The sequence below is a fragment of the Esox lucius genome, chromosome 22, assembly GCF_011004845.1.
Source record: "Esox lucius isolate fEsoLuc1 chromosome 22, fEsoLuc1.pri, whole genome shotgun sequence".
In the NCBI taxonomy this organism is placed as follows: Eukaryota; Metazoa; Chordata; class Actinopteri; order Esociformes; family Esocidae; genus Esox; species Esox lucius.
The window spans coordinates 18,829,953-18,849,401 of NC_047590.1; the positions used below are offsets into that span (position 1 = coordinate 18,829,953).

Genomic DNA, 19,449 nt, shown 5'->3' on the forward strand with positions numbered 1-19,449 from the left:
GCAGGGTTTTGCATGCAAGTTGGGTATCCCAAAATTAAGGAGAAAAATAAGTGACAGTTCCAGTAGTAGTCATACATACCCAGACCTTACAACTGGCATTACATAACAGCTGTTTAACTATGTGTATGTACTAAGATCATTGCCTATGTCATAAACCCTTTCATTCTCCCCACAGCTAGAGTGCAACTGACGAATCACTGACCAACTGAAGCAATGAAAGAGGACCCAGAAGAGAATCACTACAAAGTTTGTTTTATTGAGAAAGCAACTTAAGCTTGTATTTGTGTCTTTAAAAAAAAGGGATAAAAGAAAAACGAACTCAACGACGATTCCAACATTTCACACATATTTTTCATCAAGGAGGGAGAGGTCAGACAGGGGAAAAGGTGACGGGAGGGGCAGGTTAGGTCTTGGCTCATCTTAAAATCTTCCAGAACGTTCCCGGTCCCTGGACCTCCGCTTCTCACGGTCCCGTCCGCCACCCCGATCGCCGCCTCCACCACGGCCGCGGTCCCGAGAGCGAGAACGCCTTTCCCGGGACCGCGAACGGGAGCGGTGTCCACCACCTCCCCTGCTACACACGGACAAACAAGAAGCTGAAACCCCAACAGTCCCGAAACCACCCAGACCTCAGCTCTAAAACAGGCATTTTGTTAAGTGAACTACTCAAGTCATTCCTTGGATTCATCACATCCAACAGTAAGAGAGATAACCCTGTGAAAGGAGTATTTCCTACCCTTTTCTGCGGCGTCCATACAGCTCCCGGCGGAGTTCCCGGGAGATGGGCTTCAGGTGCATGAAGTTGCAGAAGCCACCACGGGTGCACTCCCTGTGAACGGAAGGCATCAGGGGGTTATAGCCTCAATGACCAAATGTATCCACTGAATAACACCAGCAAACCCCCCAGCACTTCAAAGCAAAAGACTAGCTACATTATTTTCTCTTTGGCTCAAGTTCACCAACAGTTCAACTTTCAAAGAATGGACTGTTGCAATTGAAGAACAAAGGCCTTACAAACAAGAGTTGGAAACAAACATCTCCAGGCAAATTCTTTAAACAGATTTGATGGAATGAAGTAGTGGTTATTGGTACAGAGTAGGACGGTTGTGGAAATGCAAAATGTATGCAAAAGGGTATGGACTCACTACTGTAAGTCACCCTGGATATGAGTGAATGATTGGTAAAAAGACAGTAAACAAGATACCAGATAAAGCATGTCTTGTAAACCATCAAGGGCCACATCTAGGCTTTGTCCTGCCTGGAGCTACAGAAACAGCTCCTATACTGGATTTGGACAAGGCCCTTTTAAATCAATCATGTGAATCTATCATGGATAAAACAGGGTGTGGGAGACAGGAGTGCAACACTGACCCCATCTCATACTGGCGACAGCAGGCTTCTCTGAAGTCAGTGACAGGGGAGAGCTCCGAGTGGACGGGCTGACCGTTGAACCAGCGGTTGTTCAGGTCCATCACGGCTTTCTCTGCATCCTCTTCCCTGCGGAACTGTGCACACGAATGGCCATGAGACACAGGAGACATCAACAACGAGAGACCGGAAAAATCCACGAGGTTTCAAAACTTCTCGGAAAAACTCAAGAGAAGTTCAAACACGGCTGGTTCTCCGGCACTCACCTTCACATAGACATTGCCGACCAGATGGTCACCCAGGTTGTCACAAACGTTCATCTCCTCCACCTCGCCGTACTTCTCCTCCATCTCTGTGAAGACCTCCTGGAGAGCAACAAGATGGGGATGGACGGATGGGTGAGAAAACATTTCACGAACGATGGACATCGCTCAAACTGTCACTTTGGCGCCGATGTAAAAACCGTCAGCTCATGACATTATCTGACCTAATACTACAGGAGGGCACATGGCTGCAGGTCAAACCAACTGGCACACAGCTGACAGACTTTCCTGTTGACCTCGCTGGTACTGACACTGGCCTTTTGACATCATCCAACAGTCAATATTAGCACAGCGGACCGGTTCCCGTTTGTGTAACCAACAAGGCGAGAGAAAACGTGGAAGTTCACAGGTGGCAGAGAAGAAAAGGGTCAAAAGGTTGCCGGCGTGCCGCGGTCACTCACCTCAAAGAACTCGTCATAGTGCTCTTGCATCTCCACATCGCTGACAGCACCTGCAAAGACGAACAGATCAGAGGTCACACACCAGCAGGGGGAGGCGGAACAGATTCACTGAGCATGGGCACCAGGGCATGTAGAGCTGGGACAATACGCTAAAAACTGGTTGATACCAACCACTTATCGTAGACAGATACAAATAGCAGGGAAATTAAGTTTGAACTAAAATAAGCATGATTTTAAACAAGTTAAAGTGGCTATTTCTAGCTACTACATAGTACCAAGAGTTCCAAAGGTAATAATAAAATAGCCAGCTACGGTTGAACATCGTTCTATCATTTGTGATATCTCAATAAATTTAGCATGATAGGGTCATTGTCCATATCCCCCAGCTGTACACCCATGACTTCAGGAAGAAACAGCAAGCTAAGCCATGATACTAACACACAGGTTAAAGACATTACATGTGGGATTGCACCCCCATGTGGAAGATAGGTGAATTGCAAGAACAGTGTGCGCCATTAAAAAATAAAATCTCCTCCGCCTGAAACCATTACATGGTGGAGTTTAAAAAAAAAAGGAAGAAGATTTACTTCAAGTTTTCCATTCCTTTTGGTACTTGGACTAACTATCCTTCACAGTCATTTAACACGAATAAGATCATGTCGTCAAACTATATTTTACAGCTAAAGCATTTTACATGTATTTTCTCCATAACAAACAACATCAAGGAAAGGACAGAACAGACCCTCACTTCAGATGGATCTCCTTGGCATACCCATGCAAGAGTCAAAATAATCCCAGTGTGACACATTAACTCATATGAAACAAAAGGACCTACGTTATGCAAATGTATAAACCTGACACCTAGCCAGTGTATGCTAATCAGAGTTAATGGGGAAAAACAGGGGTGCATTTTTTCCGTTAAAGTTTAGTTAAAATGTTCCTATTGGACAAGTTCAGCTAAGTCCCTCCCTGTTCTGCCCTTTTTGACAAGACAGGGCAGGACATACCTGGATTTGTCAAGTAAAAACTCTTTGACGAAAGTATTGCAACAAAATTTAGTTGGCGGAAATAATACATCCCTGGCTTTTTCCTCTAAAAAAAAAAAAAAAAAACTAAAAAGAAAATAAGCAAAACAGACATTTATTAACTCTTTCATATGAACTAGCGTTCTTGAATGTAATAGGGAAGGCAATACAGAATAAACTACACTGAACCCATTACATCACATTAGCACAGTACGCTTGTATTCAGTGAATGTGCTAAATAACATTAGGATTTGACTGGTGCCTCTGAGGAAAAACAATGTACATTTTAGGATCCAGGGAGCCAATCGTAATACAGCAACGTAGCGCTGGCCAAATTGAATTCTTGTCTAGACTACCAAAAACATATTCCAGGAACATTCTAGCTTAAGATATGGCTGCAGTTTCCTGGCACACGGTGTAGTTGCAGTGTACTGAAGGCAGGTGTGTGAACACCAGATACACGGATAGTAAAAAAGCAGTCGATGTCGCAGGGCCCTGCAAACGTAGGGGGAACTTACTGCGTAAACCATCGGCAGACTGGGCAGTGTTTTGAGGGTTACGGTAAATGTTCAAGAGGGCAATAGTCTGAAATACAAAACGTACATTTTTTGTGATACAGGTCAAGCAGAAATAAGGGTATGGGGGGGGAAGCAAACTTAAAATTAGATGATGTGTAATGTTTCTTCGGGTCAGAGTTCCCCAGTTTACACATTGGATACCACGACTGGCTTTGTGGGTCTAGCTGCAATCGGCAGCAATCAAGTCCCCCAAGCCCTCAACTACAGAACTCGGCTCTGAACCGGAGATAGCGATTGTCGCAATCTGAAACGCTGAAAGAGAAGGCGACCGTCTCTCTCCTGCCCAGAGACGTCACAGGAGGCTGCAAACACAAGGAGCTCAGAACCAGCCAGTCTAAACGCCAATAACATAACGCAAAGTGCCCCTGGAAAAGTAGTCTGTTCATTTGAAGGCCGGAGAAACTGAACCAGCTGGCTAGTCGATCAATTGAACCAATATCCCAAAGAAAGTGCTCAGTACAAAAACCCATCTACCAGGCCCATTTGAAGCCATCTGCGAAATAAGGGAGACAAGGCAGTGTTTGGCTGGTGCTGAGATCCTTGTTTGGAAACAGAAGTCAAAGTCAGCAGAAGAGGACAGAACAGTGGCACAGACACACAGACAGTCGCTCCCCTGTGAGAGTCCCCAGCCATACATACCTACCTGTGTGAGAGGCTAGCCTTCAGCTCTGATAGACAGGGCTCAACACTGGGTACTGCTCACACGGCAGTTACAACTACACTCACCGACAGCTTGGAAGTCGCTGAATACCAATCGTGGAGCTCTGTTTGTGATTCATTCTCTTAGCACAGCAGCGTTCAGGCCGGATAGACTATGTGTTTGTTATGATGGGTGAGAGCTTAGGGACAAGAGTGCGCGGAGACTGGGGCAGAACATTTTGATGGCGGAGATGGTGTTTAAGTGATTTACTCATTGCCTATTTAGCGTGGAGAAAAGCAGTTGCGCTAGCTTAAGTGTGAGAGGTACTGTGATGTTGGGCTCCCTTCTGACAGTGCTGAGGCCGTCCCTCACAGCTCGGCTGCTACGTGACCTATATTTGGATTGGGAGGGGGGTGGTTTTTCTGAACCCCTGAGGCTAACAGATCTTTGGACTTACAGCGAGAGGCGTCGGCCGTCTGTGCACTGTTTTGGGGGTTACGGTAGATGTTTTGAATCAAGATGGTCTGCAGGGGGATAAAAAGAATAGAAGAGATAAATCATCAAATGAAATTCAAGTGAAATTCCAAATGAATCTAGCTCCCTTAATATTGATGTAAAAATGTTATTAGGTTTACTGGGAGTTAAATGTCTTAGAATCTATGAACTGATTTACAGAGAAGTGTATAAGTTGGTATGGCGGATGACCATCCAAACCGGGGCGTCAGAAAAACGTTGCGTCGTTTCTTGCGGCTTAAGGCCACGTGCCATTCTAACCTAAGTTGAAAAACCTATGGTTTGAGATTCTGATTCAATCGGTTAATGTGAAGTGGCTGGGCTGTTTAATGAAGCACAAGGGCAGGGGAATTGAGCTGCTAGCGTTTCTATCAAAGGCCAGAGCCAGGCAAGCAGTCATTAAATGATGGGATCATTTTGGGCGCGTGTTCGTGTAAGTGTGTGTAGAGTCAGAACTATGGAGCTGGGTGAAACGATTTTAACATTAGGTCAACACTACAACGCATTGAGGTTGTGCCGTCTGTCAGGTATAATGGAAACAGCATTATCCATCCCAACAACAGTTGCTTCACATCTGACTTATATTGACTCCCTTCCGACTATCTTCAAACAAAACAAAACGCTGAAAAGGAATGAATCAACTTGTTATACACTTCTGTAGCTAAGGCAATCGTGGAATCTGAAATGCAAACGTACACAAGGTTAGTGCAAAAGAAGCAAACATTAAGGCATTTACTACATATTTACTATGCAAATATCTACTCACAGATGCAGAACCAATGGGTTTTCAACATTAGTGTAATTGCAGTACGTACATACGTTAACAGGGAAACAAAAACAATCGTCACTACAAAAAGCCCGCACTCAATGGGGTTCCATTATTGAAGACCACATCCAGTATTTTCTTGACCCATTACAAAGCAATTCCAAATCAATAATGATTGTTATAAATGAAATAGGTTATTTTATTACTGAGCATGTGCATCAGGGCATTCTCAGTAATTAAATACTGAGCATGGGAGGTGGTGAAGTATATATACCAAATTCACCACATCCCAAAAGATGCATTGCCATCTGGGATGGTACAGTACTTTTGCATGGACAATACAATGCAGAGTTGAGAGAAAGGTTCAGAAATACAGAATCTAATGTTTATTTTAGAAACCCTTTTTCTAATCAGTACAGGCTGATATAGCATTCCAGGTCATGGACTGAGGAGACATTTTTAGGACATGTAAACCAGGAAGCTAGTAAACATGCTTTTTGTAGATACAGTCTTCAGTAACAGAAGCCCAATGTGTAAAGGAGCAAAGAGATTCAGAAGGAACGTTGCAAACGAACAGATGTTTATGATATCAACTTCCCATGTTTCAATTAATGACCACACATCCTACAAAATATTTAAAGGAACATAATACAGAAACCATCCCCATACAAATAAACGTGAGTAAAATCAGTACTGCTAACTATTAATAAAAACGTGGATACATATGAGTGGGCTTTAATAGTCAAATTGGGCGATTACCTTATATTAAACTGGTAATAGGATAATATTAATAATACATATGTACGCCTTGGTAGACTATTGCATTTCCTTACCTGGCTAAAAGTTGGCTTGTTGTGCAACCTGGAGCAGCGGTCCCCATGTCTGCACGCTCCAATTTTAAAGTAGAATGAACAATTGACCCTGGAAGATTACGGAAAAGAAATCGACATATTAACATTATATGTTGTTAACTAGTTGGGATCCCGCTTACGTTTACGTGTTAATTAGCGGTTTATCAACAATAGAGAAGAAACGGTTCAAAATTATGTGGTCGGGCAGTTAGCCCACCTACTTAGCCGTCTGGAGTCTTCTCGACTCGAGACAATGCTAAGAGATGAAGATAGCTAACGTAGCTAGCTAGCACGCTAGTTAGCGGATCATTATTAGCCAACGAGCTAAACATTACGGTTACACAAAAAGCTAGTAATCTAACCAATGACTTGTAAAACACGAATTATACTTGATTCATCCAGAAAACCAATACTGGTTTAGTTAATAGCTAGAGCTTCCAATCGGCCAGACTACCGCGGCACAGCACATGCCACATTTTCAAACCGAGCCGCCGCCTCCATTCAAGCAAGTTAGCAAGCCTACTACAGGAAGCTACGCTAGTAATAAGCGAGCTAGCCACAAAACTGAATGAGAAGCCACGGGTGCAGAATTAGTCGTACTTGTTAGCAAACAGAAAGTTTGTTGCATTAAAACGTATACGTTTTGCAGATTACACGCGTTACAAGCAAACTTATTACAGCAATTTCACAAAAATACGAAATAACTTACTTGTCTTTCTCTGTACCGAAAATGGAGGCCAGGTACTCCGCCATCTTCGGTTCGTCAACAAAACTGTGGTCTACGTCACGTATTCAACACTTGCCGCTTTTTTGATCGCGATAGAAGTTGTGTTCTTCGTGATTTCCTCTGCGCACGTTCTTGACCGTTCCCCCATTTCAAGTGGATAAGCTCTAAGCGCTTTTGTGTAGATGGCGTGTACGTTGTCACATTTGTATAATTGTTTTACATTGATTTAGACAGTATCACACAAGTCTTCAATGGACTCACATTTTTTTCACTCAACATCTCTCCTGTACGCTTATGAAACTGGCATGATGCACCATTTTAACCACATGTTGTATAGGGCCTTGCTGTTGGAAATGCAGTCCCCTCTCCCCGCTGCAATATTGATCAGAACAGATGTCTCTTGAAAATTGCACTAGGCCATTTTAACCACATGTTGTATAGGGCCTTGCTGTTGACAATGCACTAAATGGACTAAGCCATTTTAACCACATGTTGGATAGGGCCTTGCTGTTGGAAATGCTGTCTCCTCTCCACAACATTGGTGGCATTGATGATCCATAGGAAGTTCTCGTTTATATGAACTTATTGGAACTTAAAATGACTGACTCTTCACTGTAGCCAATTCCTGTATTTGGCTACACACACACACACACACTTCTACTTCCTTAAGTTAACAATATTTAGTCATAACCTTCGACATTTTTTATTTTAAAAATGATTATGGATATACATTACTGTTTGTAAGCATGTGAACCCTTTTGTGCCACTCTATGTTTTGGTGTTCACCATGAAATCTTTAATCAAAACCAGTATTTTAGGTTTACAGTTTCCAATTACATATGTTATAGTCATTTGTGTAGTAAAATAACTAAATTAAAAAGGAAATGCAGGTGCAAAAATAAGTCAACCCCAAGTTGCATGTTAAATCAAATAGTTAAGTAGAATCAGGTGAGTAAATAGTTAATTTATTAAAGGAGGGATCTTTATAAAAGTGTTTTGGTGGCGCTCTGATAAGTGGAGACAATAAATCTGCTCATTTTGGTGTTACCCATACAGGTGAATGCAACACACATCAAAGAGGAAAGGACATTTCAGAAGACATCAGTCTGGGGAAGGCAATAAAACCCTAAATTGATTACGTCCACTGGGAAGTAATCAATTTACAAATAGAGGGCATTTGATTGTTCCCAGTCCTTTTCCAAGTGCTTATGCAGCAGACTTAGATTCTGTTTAATCAATACATTTTTACATCACCAGATGTCACAAAGTGCTTTTACAAAACACCTGGTCTTAAATCCCAAGGAGCAAACAACAGCAGTGTTGAATTTCAGTGGCTAGGAAAAACTCCCTAAGAATGCCAACATTTAGGAAGAAACCTAGAGTGGACCCGGGCTCAGAGGGGTGACCAGTCCTCTTCTGGCTGTGCCGGGTGAACATATTAAGGTTACAATTGTAATAATTAATAAATGTGTGAGGGCTGAGACTAGAATCTATTTAAACGTAGTCCAGGTCGGAAGCATGACTAGATGGACAAGGAAAGGGACAACACAGGGGAGGGTTAGGTGTCAGCACAGTGGCAGCTGAAATCGTCAGGCATCGTCTCAATCTGCAACACAACCAGGAGGACTCTGGACAGGGACAGCAACAGGTCCCCCAAGCCAGGTACTCTGCAGATGTGGGCCAGGACCTCATGCCCTCCTAAGTTCAAAACGAGGAGACTGGGAAAATTCAGAAAATGCATTCCTCATATCAACAAGGATTTATAATTTAGGAGAACTTAGTGGAGAAGGAGAACTGACCCTACTCCCCCAGCACAATAATATAGCAGCGTAAGACCTTGGGACTGAGACAGGGGGGTCCGGTGACACTGTGGCACTATCTGGGGGAGGCCCCGGACAGGGCCCAACAGGCAGGAAATCAATCCACCCACATTGCCAAGCATCAACCAAAGGGACACCCACAAACCGCAACTACTCTGAATGAGGGCAGAGTACAGCCCAATTGCACAACAGAGAGACAACAACAAGTGTGCAACAGAGAGACAACAACAAGCCAGTGACTCCACCCCCGAGAGGCATTGGAGGGAGGGCATCCCAATGGCGATCAGACAGCAAGGGTTGACAGTATCAAGCCTTTCTGGTCACCTTCACACCCCTGGGCCAGTCTACACCTAATCATAGACCGTGCTGTAGAGATGAGACTTTAGCAAACACTTGAAAGTTTTCACTGAGTTTGCATTTCTAATCTTAATTGGCAAATCCTTCCACAGAAGTGGAGCTCTATGAGAAAAGGCCATGCCTCCGGCTGTTTGTTTAGAGATTCTAGGTACAATTAAAAGGACTGCATGTATGGCTGGATCATTTCAGCGAGCTAAGCAGGAGCAAGTTCATGTATTGATTTATAGGTTAACAATAAAACCTTAAAATCAGCCCTAACCCTAACAGGCAGCCAGTGTAAGGACCCTAGGACAGGAGTAATGTGTTCAAAAAATTTTGTTCGAGTTACGATTCTAGCAGCCGTGTGCAGCACTAATTGAAGTTTATTTATTGATTTGTCAGGGTAACTGGAAAGAAGAGCATTGCAGTAATCTAATCTAGAAGTAACGAAAGCATGGATTCGTCTTTCTGCATCAGTTTTTGATAAAACGTTTCTGATTTTTGCAATGTTTCGAAGATGAAAATAAGCAACTCTTGAGATATATTTTATATGTTCATCAAAGGAGAGGTCAGGGTCAAGGGTAGCGCCAAGGTTTTTTACAGTTTTTTGGAATACGACCATGCAGCCGTCGAGGTTCACAGTGAGATCTGCTAACAACGCTCTTTGTTTCTTGGGTCCTAAAACAAGCATTTCTGTTTTTCTTGAGTTTAAAAGCAGTTTTGTCATCCACCCAAACACTTAATGGCTCTGGTCACAGTCTACTTGCATTTATGGACCTGCTTGTCACCTGAACATGTGTTCATCAAAGATGACCTCACCTGGTCCAGGCAAGCAGACTAAGTGATAAAAACGGACCCAGATTAGAATCAAACCAACTAAGGGAGCTGCATGGGAAATCATATGATCGGGTCCTTGATGACAATAACTGTAGGCTGACACATTTAGCTGATTATCATGCCTACAACAATCGGCAAACGTAATGACAAAGATGGTGTTGCAAAGTCACGGGTGAAGAGGGAGTAAAACGGAGGGTTTCGGACATACCCCTGAGGGCCCCTGAGTCCTCTGAATCAGGATATCCCTTGTGTCATCTAACATGCACTGCACTCTACTGACGGAAATGTTGACCTAACCCGTGGGTGGGTTTAAGGTCGAGAAACATGAAGGCCGGCTGGGGGTGTGTATTCTTATTTTTTGCTGGCTAATGGGAAAACATTTATCTACGTTTCATCAGCCGGCACATACAGTGCGAAGCTGTATAAAACAACTCTAGCCTTTTGGATAATTTCTGCTGTCTGACAACAACCTTTACTCTCCTGGCTATTTCACTATGCTACGGTCAGAGCCTGCTGCAAAGCAAGGGGAAATCCACATCTCAAAACTTTTATTTGATAGTATATACATATGGAATACATTCAGGTTTCATTGCAAAATGTAGGACACAGCCAATAAGCAAAGCACAACTACATAAGAAGTTGTGAAAAAGCTGAATTTCCCTGTGGGGAGTTTAAATAATAACCTGATGTTATGATGTTGGCTGTTCAATCAAATTTATTTATAAAGCCTCTCTGGCTGTTGATTTTGTTGCCCTCAAAATTCTCTCATGGAGGCGCAATTGCGCCATTTGTAGTGTCTTGATTAGAGCTAAATACTGTAAATAACAGTATATAGAGGAACTATTATAATTTAAAAGGGTTTCACATCTAGTGTTATTTAATAACAGAGCTAAGAATACAGCAAATCACTTAATATTTCTGACCACACAGGAAAGCCACAGCAGAATAATTTTAGACACTGTGGCTGCGTATTTTCACATTGAGATCTGACAGAATTTTCAAAATGTATAGATAGATATATTATTATGACTGTAGCCTGCTTTTAACGGTATTTCTTTAGCTTTGCTACTGCTTCAGAGGAACATGAAAAAGTTATGGAAATAGATGAAATCAAGACCTCTCTGTGAAACTAAGGCAAATGTTGTCACACACTCCTCATATCTATTAATAATCATACTGTATAGGAAGCACAACACGGAAGAAATCTTACCACGAACACTTGTGAGGGAAGTGAGAAACACAGTGATGCCACTGTGTGTTGAACCTAAAGAAAGACATTTCCCTATGCGTGTGTTTGCATGTGTGTGTGTGTGTGTGTGTGTGTGTGACGTAGAGAAAGAGATGGAGTGGAGAGAGAGAAAGCAGTAGAGAGAGCAACTAGTGTATATCAGTCTCTCTCAGACACGCAAATAACACCAACACGTTGAGAGATGATCAGTCTGTCGATACCGTGGCTGTCTTCGTCTACCACCTCCACCAGGATAACCTGCTGATTGAAGAAGGTCCATGTGTTAGACGTCATCATGGGGGCCAACTACCTCTGGTCCCTGACTGGCCTTTTTTACTTCATCCTGGTTGGGCTTCTCCTATGGGGTGTCCACGGTAAGTTTGACTCAGGAAAAACACCATTTATTTTAATTAGTTGATTTGTATTTTTTCATTGATGACGTTAGTTTGGTCAGGGACATTGTGCAACAAAACCATTCATATCTGTTATCCATTCATATCTTTAGTACCCAGCCAGGCAAACATTTCAAACATAATATACAGAAAGGCATACTTAAATACTGGGACTATACCACTAAAGTGATACTAGTTAGCAGTGCTTGACTTGGGACGGAACGGTTCGGAAAGGAGTTATGGTACTTCAAATTTTAGGCAAGAATCGACATCTGGTACATCTGGGACTTTATGGAACATGCCTTATTAACAAATACATTTTGATGAACATAGTCTAATGTGCGATTTGTCAGTTCCTGCACTTATTTTATCCCAAGTCAAGCGCTGCTTGTTAGTATTGCATGAAGCAAACACAACAGGAAGCAGCTCAAATGTTGTGAAGAAATATTATGCTAGCATCCAGAGTTACATTTATTATGTACATGAAGCCGTACATACTGAATAATTGATGCAAAAAATTTAGCAAAAATGTGTACTGGACATGATCCCACTCTAAAGTTGGAAAATGACTGTCCGCACCTTCAATGGCACGATAATAGTATAGTTAATATGGAAGACAGAAAGTTCATGTCTGAATGAAGGAGAAATTAGGCCTTTAGGCCAGGTCTAAAATGATGCCTCAACAGGACCAACAGTTAAATCTGTTTTAGTGTTTTTGCCACTAAAAAAATAGTTGGTATCATCACACTTGTATCATCACAGCACTAGACAACAGCCATACATAAATCAGACATTAAAAATAATTTTTAGATAAGGAGTTCAGTACATAACACATAAGTCAACTTACGTGAAAAAGTTGATACATTTGAGTTTGTATAATTGAGTAGACACCCCTGAGCAACTTTGAATAGTAAGTGCATACATTTCAATATTGGCCCCTCATAAGAATCAAACCCACAACACTGGGGTTGTAACATCATTCTTTACAGACTGAGCTACAAGGGATCACATTTGTAGTAAAATGTTTCACAGAGCCCAGTTACTGCACCTATTGAAAAAGGCACAACTTGGTATTGAAGCATATTGAGTTTCTTAAGAAATTGATTGTGGCCTTTAAAAAAGCTAAATAAGTTACAGCATGTATGGGTTGGTTCAGTATTAATGGTCAGTATGTAGTTAAATCACAATATTAAAAGGGAATTGCCATAAAAGTGATTCTCAAAATCAAGACAGTGCTCTTTCACTTCATGTTATTCAGACGTAAACCTTGTGTCAAGCAAGCGGTTCTTTTCCCCCAAATGTATTTCTCCTTTGTCCTATAGATTCATATTTTCATTAATGTGTGTACAGTTTTATATTCATAACTTTCATTACTAATATGGTGATTTCACAGCTTTTGTTGTTTTTTGAGGATAAATATCTTACGTCTGGCTTCCTTATTTGTTTCTGCTCAGTAATGCAAACATTATATTTCCCAATACCGTCCATCAACATGAAAACAAGTAATTGAAATTAGTCACAGTTTATTGATACCAAAGATTTCAACATGAGTCAATGAGGGCGTCAGTAAAAAGAAACAAGTTAATAATGAAAATTTGTCCTGTCAAGGTTGTAGCTTTCAATTAACCACAATGAGTCTGTCAGCTCTAGGTGCAAAGTGATCACACCCTGACCAGATCTCTAATATTACTGTGGCTATATCTGTGGCTTTCCGGTGTGGTTGAAGGGCAATATTTACTCATGTGCCAAAATTCTGTTGTAGTCCTACCATGAAGTCCAATGTTGTCATCGTCTTAAACACTGTGCCGCAGAGGACGTTGAAAAAAAACATTGTGTTGTGGACAAAGGTGGTTGAGTGCTCTAACCAGCCTCCTGTGTACACGTAATACAGCAGCACTGGCCCACTGCTCTTTCAGCAAAGACTGTCCACTATCAGACTGTCCTCTATCTATCCTCTAAAGCATAAATACCTGAAAAGAACCATTGAGTCCAATCAAAAAATTCTACTCCTTCTGCAATCAACTTGTTAAAAAATGACACATTTACAAATACAATCATAGATACAATCCAAAATCCAAAACAAGTCAACAGGATATAAAATGAAACATAACAGACGGTTATGGTGTCAATGGCACAGCAGTGTGAACTGAATGTGTATGTGCACTGGGTGTAAAACCACTGTGTGATTCTGTGGGCTCTAGGCACAGGGCAGATAGGCAGTTAGTTTAACAGTCTGATATTCTGGACTGAAACGCCTCTTATTCTGTCCCTCTGCCCTGGCTACGACACACCAGAACTGTCTCAATCTCCTAGACGATTGCAGTGTAACAGCTCATGGCTCCTGAGGTCCTAGATGATCTTTGGTGCCTTACTATGGCGCCATCTGGAGTAAATATCCTGGCGGGCAGGCAGCGTACCTCTGGTGGGGTGTTGGGCTGACCTCACCACCCTCCAAAGAACCATACAAGTGCTGGAGGGAACAGTTGCTGTACAAGGTGGTGATACAGGCTGGGAGGATTCCATCAGTGGTGTATCTGAAGGAGTTTGTGAGGGTCTTCCGTTACGTATTTCTATAGCCAGCAGAGGTTCAAAAGGCGCTGTGCCTTTTTCTCTACGATGACAGTGTGACTGGACCGTTTCAGGGTCCTCTGTCATGTGCCGAGGAACATGAAGCTCTGTTTGAATTCACAGGATCCCTGTCAAGTAAAGGATGCAAACAGACCTTTTAGATATATTCAGTTCTCTATGTGATGATTCAGATGTCTAAAAGTCATGTTTATTGAAAGTCAGGTTCTCCATTTATGGTTTCAACAGGTGGTCTTAGAGACTGGATCCATCAGTAACTAAGCACAGGTTGGGTTGAATCTCAGTTCCATAGAACCTATAGTTCCTCCCATATTCAAATGGTGTTTCCACTCTTCCGGATGTGAAATCCAGATTTTTTTTAAATATCTCTTGTTATCTCCATGTTAGCCATGAGTTTTCTCATCAAGTAAAATGTCTTCCCCCCACACATACTTGAGGTAATTTTTACAATGATGTTTGGTCTTTATATATTCCTGAAATTTAATTTATGTATTAATGAAATGTTCATTCATTTCGGTTCTTTCCAGGACAGGATAATGGATCGGACTGTTACCCAGAGATCAGAGTACAAAGGAACACTGTATGGAAGGCTTCACTTGGGGATTACTTGGAGATTAACTGCCCTGTTATTATATGTACCAACTCATCATCTATCTTATGGAAGAAAATGAATGGATCAGATTGGATTCCTGTCAACAGAACTGCTCTCATTGAAATCAAATGGCTAAGAAGTAGAAATAATGGGACCTCATTTCTGGTATTCCAAAGAATTGATGTAAAAGATTCTGGTTTATACCAATGTACATTAGTATCCGCTGTGAGTCATAGTATCAATGTTACTGTCACAGGTAAGAAAATGATTAATTGTTCTTCCCATTTGATTTTAATTGTTATTGTTCAATTTATTGATGGAAGAATATTTTCCCTGCAATTAAGATCTGGTGTTACATTTCAGAACATGTGGAAGACACCACAGTTGTTAATCAGAAGAATGAAACAAGTAAGAGAGCAGATTTGAACACTTCCCCATAGCATGCATTGCATACAGAACATAAATTATTTAAAATATAAATTGACAATATGTCAAGACACACTACAAACGCTCCGTCGTTTCAAGGAAAATGGTTTCAAGAAAGCCACATGCCAGTAATTTTGTAGCATATATACGTTTCCCAAAAATAAATATTGTAGTTGTTTCTAACAATGAATAAGTACTGTAATGGGATGAGCTATGGGAAATGGACACAGGACAGGTGTCCAAAGTGACCCACTGCTGCAGAGTCTGCAATACATTCTACTTCTTTATCAAGTTGGGTTTCTCACACAGGTAGAAACATTTACAACTGATGGCCATTTCGTGGGCATACAAATTGTTTTGCAATATTGAGAAAATATAACCCCTGCATTGCACAGTAATATAGTTATTGTATAATATTTAACATCTCTATTTTCTGGAACCACTTGTTAATAGCCTATTGTGATCCAGCATTAGATTATGTCTGTAACTGAAGTTCCCTAAGGGAGCGAACTGGGTACGACCCAAATGGAATAACCTTCAAACACCTTGATTCACGGAGAAACCGTAAAAACACTTGAACAACACGTGATGACTAGCGCCCTTCACAGAAGCTCTAACTTCTAGTCACTATAAATTAGAGCTTGCCGTTTCCTTTTCTATTCCACAACCACTCATCGCATGCACACGGTGCAGGGCCCCAAATGTGCTGGACCTTATTTACTCCTTCTGGGAACTGGAGTTATAGACAAACTAAAGTTCCTTTTCAGTCAGCCACCTTTTATTCCTTCAGTATTGTGTCACTCTGCCCATTGTCTGAAAACTTAAGATGAGGCATATTGTCTATAAATTCTATAGCTAGGGGTGGAAAGGGCTACCACAGAGCTACCAAGAGTCTCCACAATATGCTGAAAATCTTGTTAATGAATTTGGTGGATATAGTGAGGTGTGTTGTTGAAACCTTTTTCAGTGGGCTATTGTGTATGTAAATCTAAACCCATTAGTGTTGTACTGAGTGACCAAACCAAAGTTAACTAGTATCCATGTACAGTCAAACTAGTTCTTGATGGTTTTTACTTTTATTTAAAATATGTGTGTCAACAACTATATATATTTAAGCAATATTGCAGGAGGGGGTGTAGTATGTGGCCAACATGCTACGGCTAAAAACTGCATGATGCGATACAATGCGTTGTGTGTAAGAACAGCTCTTAGCTGTTTTATTGGTATATGAGACTGTATACCATGGGAATGACATCACACTGCTCTAATTGCATTGGTAACCAGTTTATAGAAGCAGTAAGGGGGTTTGCAATATATTGCCAATATACCACACAACCTGGTGCCTTATTGTTTAAATATACCACGGATATCAGCCAATCACATTCAGGATCCGATGCACCTGGCTTATAATCTGTGATATCTTAAATTAATTTAAATATTGGGTGGTATGTTACACCTGTCAGACATGGAGATGATGCCTATGCTTCTCTTTTCTCTGTAGATGTCACATCAGGTCAGAAGGACAGTTTCCTGGAGGGGCTGTGGCATTATGTCTACATCTCGGCTGGGATTGCGGTGTTTGTCATCATGGTCATAACAATATCCATGCTACTTATACGTGGTTGTAAAGGTAAGATTCTCACAATGACCACATCACCATCATTTGAGTGTTCATTAATGACAATACAAGTACACTTGCAAGCATCCTGTTATTTGGTTGGTCTGTTCATTCTCATTGCTGACTCACATTAGCTACATATAGTCTAAATCCAGAAATGGTTTCCTGTTAACCATTATAGCAAAATATAGACATTAACAACTATAGTCTATAACACAATAGTTTTCCAAACCTCCCTCTACCTCAGTCCTTAACATCAGCCAACCTAAAACATGTGCTCTGGTAAATATTTCACAGTCAGCCACCAAGAACATGAATTTACAACAAAGACCCAAACTTGTTGTTACAATGATTTGTATTTTATATAGGTAACAAACTGAGATTAGGAGCACTCAATTTAAGAGTGTGCTCCTAATCTCAGCTCGTTACCTGTATACAAGACATCAGGGAGCCAGAAATCTTTCTGATTGAGAGGGGATCAAATACTTATTTCACTCATTCAAATTCAAATCAATGTATAACATTTTTGACATGCGTTTTTCTGGATTTTGTTGTTGTTATTCTGTCTATCACTGTTCAAATAAACCTACCATTAAAATGATAGACTGATCATTTCTTTGTCAGTGGGCAAACGTACAAAATCAGCAAGGGATCAAATACTTTTTACCCTCACTGTATCTGATCACAGTACCTTATCGATCTGTGTGTATGTATCATGAATCATTCATTGATCTGTTGCTTATTCTCAATTGGTTCTCAATTGACTCACTTGGTTGAATAAAGGCTACATTAAATCCATTTGTTAATATATGCCCTTCAAATTGCAGGTGTTTGTCTTTCCAAGCAATCAAAGAAAGAGGAACAACCAGAGAACCAGGTAAAACAGAATTCACTTGACACCGCTCTCCTTTCCTTTACTGTGACTGAAGATTCTGAAAGGTTATGTAACATGGCGGAGTGTTGTTGTGGTTTTCTTGTCTGTTTGTCCCAAGTGTTGAACATTATAATTAAGTGTGGGGTTTGCGAATAACCAGAGAATAAATACTGATTCCTTGTTGTTACAGTACACAGCTATACCGCTAACTGAACCAGTATCCCCACGACCAAAACCCAGACCACACCACAGTCAAAGCCCCCGACCACACCAACACCAGGTTACTCTGAACCCAGACTATATTTATGACAATACACCTGCCAAGGGCCCACGACGCCTCCATCAGAACCCGGTCCAAGATGCAGCCAATCAGGTGTTTGTCCCAGTAGACAGTGATTGTACCTATGACAACATGGTGGTAAAAGAAGAAGAGAGTGGTATCATGTATGCGGCTCTTAACCATCAGGTAAAGCCACGCACCACGCCACGCTCCAAGCAACCACAGGAGGAATGTTCAGAGTACGCAGCCATTCGCGTGTCCTGAGCCCTGGAGCAAGGAAGTGAATCTGTCCTTCCCAGAAGACTTCACTTCCTTCCTGGTAATCTGTTGCTTCATTTGAACTTTGAATTTCCAATTATAATGGTGGAATGAGTCATTTTGGTAAAACGTTTGGACTGTTAATTAGTTCTTCACACCTACAAACAACACTCAAAATGAAAAGTAGTTTCACTGTAAATATAACTCTGATTGTGTTTTTCATGGATTATTCTGTGATTGCGTGTCTCAAATGTAATCAAATAATCAAAATTTCAGTTACCATCACATGCTTTTCACTGCAATATCACCTTTCGTTTTGTCTCCACGGTCTGAGAAACGTAAAAATTAAATGAATGACTCGTTTTATTATTTGAATCTACTGTTTACCTCTATGGCCTTGGGTTCAGTTAGGGTTTTACTGTACATTGTACAGCGTCTCATTACTGCGTCTTTAGTGCTGGGACGTGATTAGGAGTTTCCTGTGCTGCACGAACCGAAAACCCCGCGGGCTGCAGTGCATCGTCACATATCCTGTGTGTGTGAAGCTAAAAGCATGTCTGTGTCTGCGCGTGCATGCGTGCCGGCGGGCTCCATGTGTGCATTGGCGTGGGTTTCTGGGATTTTGTGCATGCATGTGCTCTGAGCGTAAGAACGTGTGCTCTACCCTGAACAGGAAACAAAGACCACAGCTGTGTGGTTCACCTGTCATGCAGGAGTTGAGACATTGCATTTTTGCAATCAAAGTGAACCGTAGGTGAAGTGGTCCACTGGCCATGAATGTGACTGCATGTCACTGCATAGAAAATGATCCAGCTTAGCTAGACTGTAGCGTAAAGGCCAGTACTGGGACGTTACCACTCAATACCATCATGCTTGTATGTAATGGACAGGGGTGTATGGGGGGGCGGGTTAGGACGAGTCTAAGGGCCAGTGACTGAAAGGGACCCAAAAAAATGATTAGAACGTTACTTAATTTTTGTTACCCCTTTTGTATTTAAATTTCATTCCTC

The 19,449-nt window shown here is 41.4% G+C and overlaps 2 protein-coding genes across 3 annotated transcripts; one reads left to right on the plus strand and one right to left on the minus strand.

Moving 5' to 3' along the window:
• Positions 1-235: 235 nt before the first annotated feature.
• u2af1 (U2 small nuclear RNA auxiliary factor 1) lies at positions 236-7,293 on the minus strand. Of its 2 annotated transcripts, none has more exons than XM_010905162.5 (8): positions 7,175-7,293; positions 6,448-6,535; positions 4,793-4,859; positions 2,093-2,142; positions 1,635-1,733; positions 1,372-1,505; positions 737-829; positions 236-574 (listed from the first exon to the last, which is right to left on the minus strand). In XM_010905162.5, exons 1-8 carry the CDS (start codon positions 7,216-7,218, stop codon positions 421-423), a joined length of 729 nt encoding a protein of 242 aa, XP_010903464.1. In that variant the 5' UTR covers positions 7,219-7,293; the 3' UTR covers positions 236-420. The 2 variants fall into 2 exon arrangements, with proteins under 2 accessions (XP_010903464.1, XP_010903463.1); XM_010905161.5 differs by lacking the exon at positions 4,793-4,859 and adding an exon at positions 3,636-3,702 and having other exon boundaries at positions 7,175-7,289.
• A 4,244-nt stretch (positions 7,294-11,537) lies between these two features.
• LOC105031001 (B- and T-lymphocyte attenuator) lies at positions 11,538-18,604 on the plus strand. The gene is made up of 6 exons (XM_010905160.5): positions 11,538-11,787; positions 14,919-15,239; positions 15,347-15,391; positions 16,911-17,039; positions 17,855-17,904; positions 18,092-18,604. The coding sequence occupies exons 1-6, from the start codon at positions 11,709-11,711 to the stop codon at positions 18,443-18,445; spliced, it is 978 nt and encodes a 325-aa protein (XP_010903462.2). The 5' UTR covers positions 11,538-11,708; the 3' UTR covers positions 18,446-18,604.
• Positions 18,605-19,449: the final 845 nt, after the last annotated feature.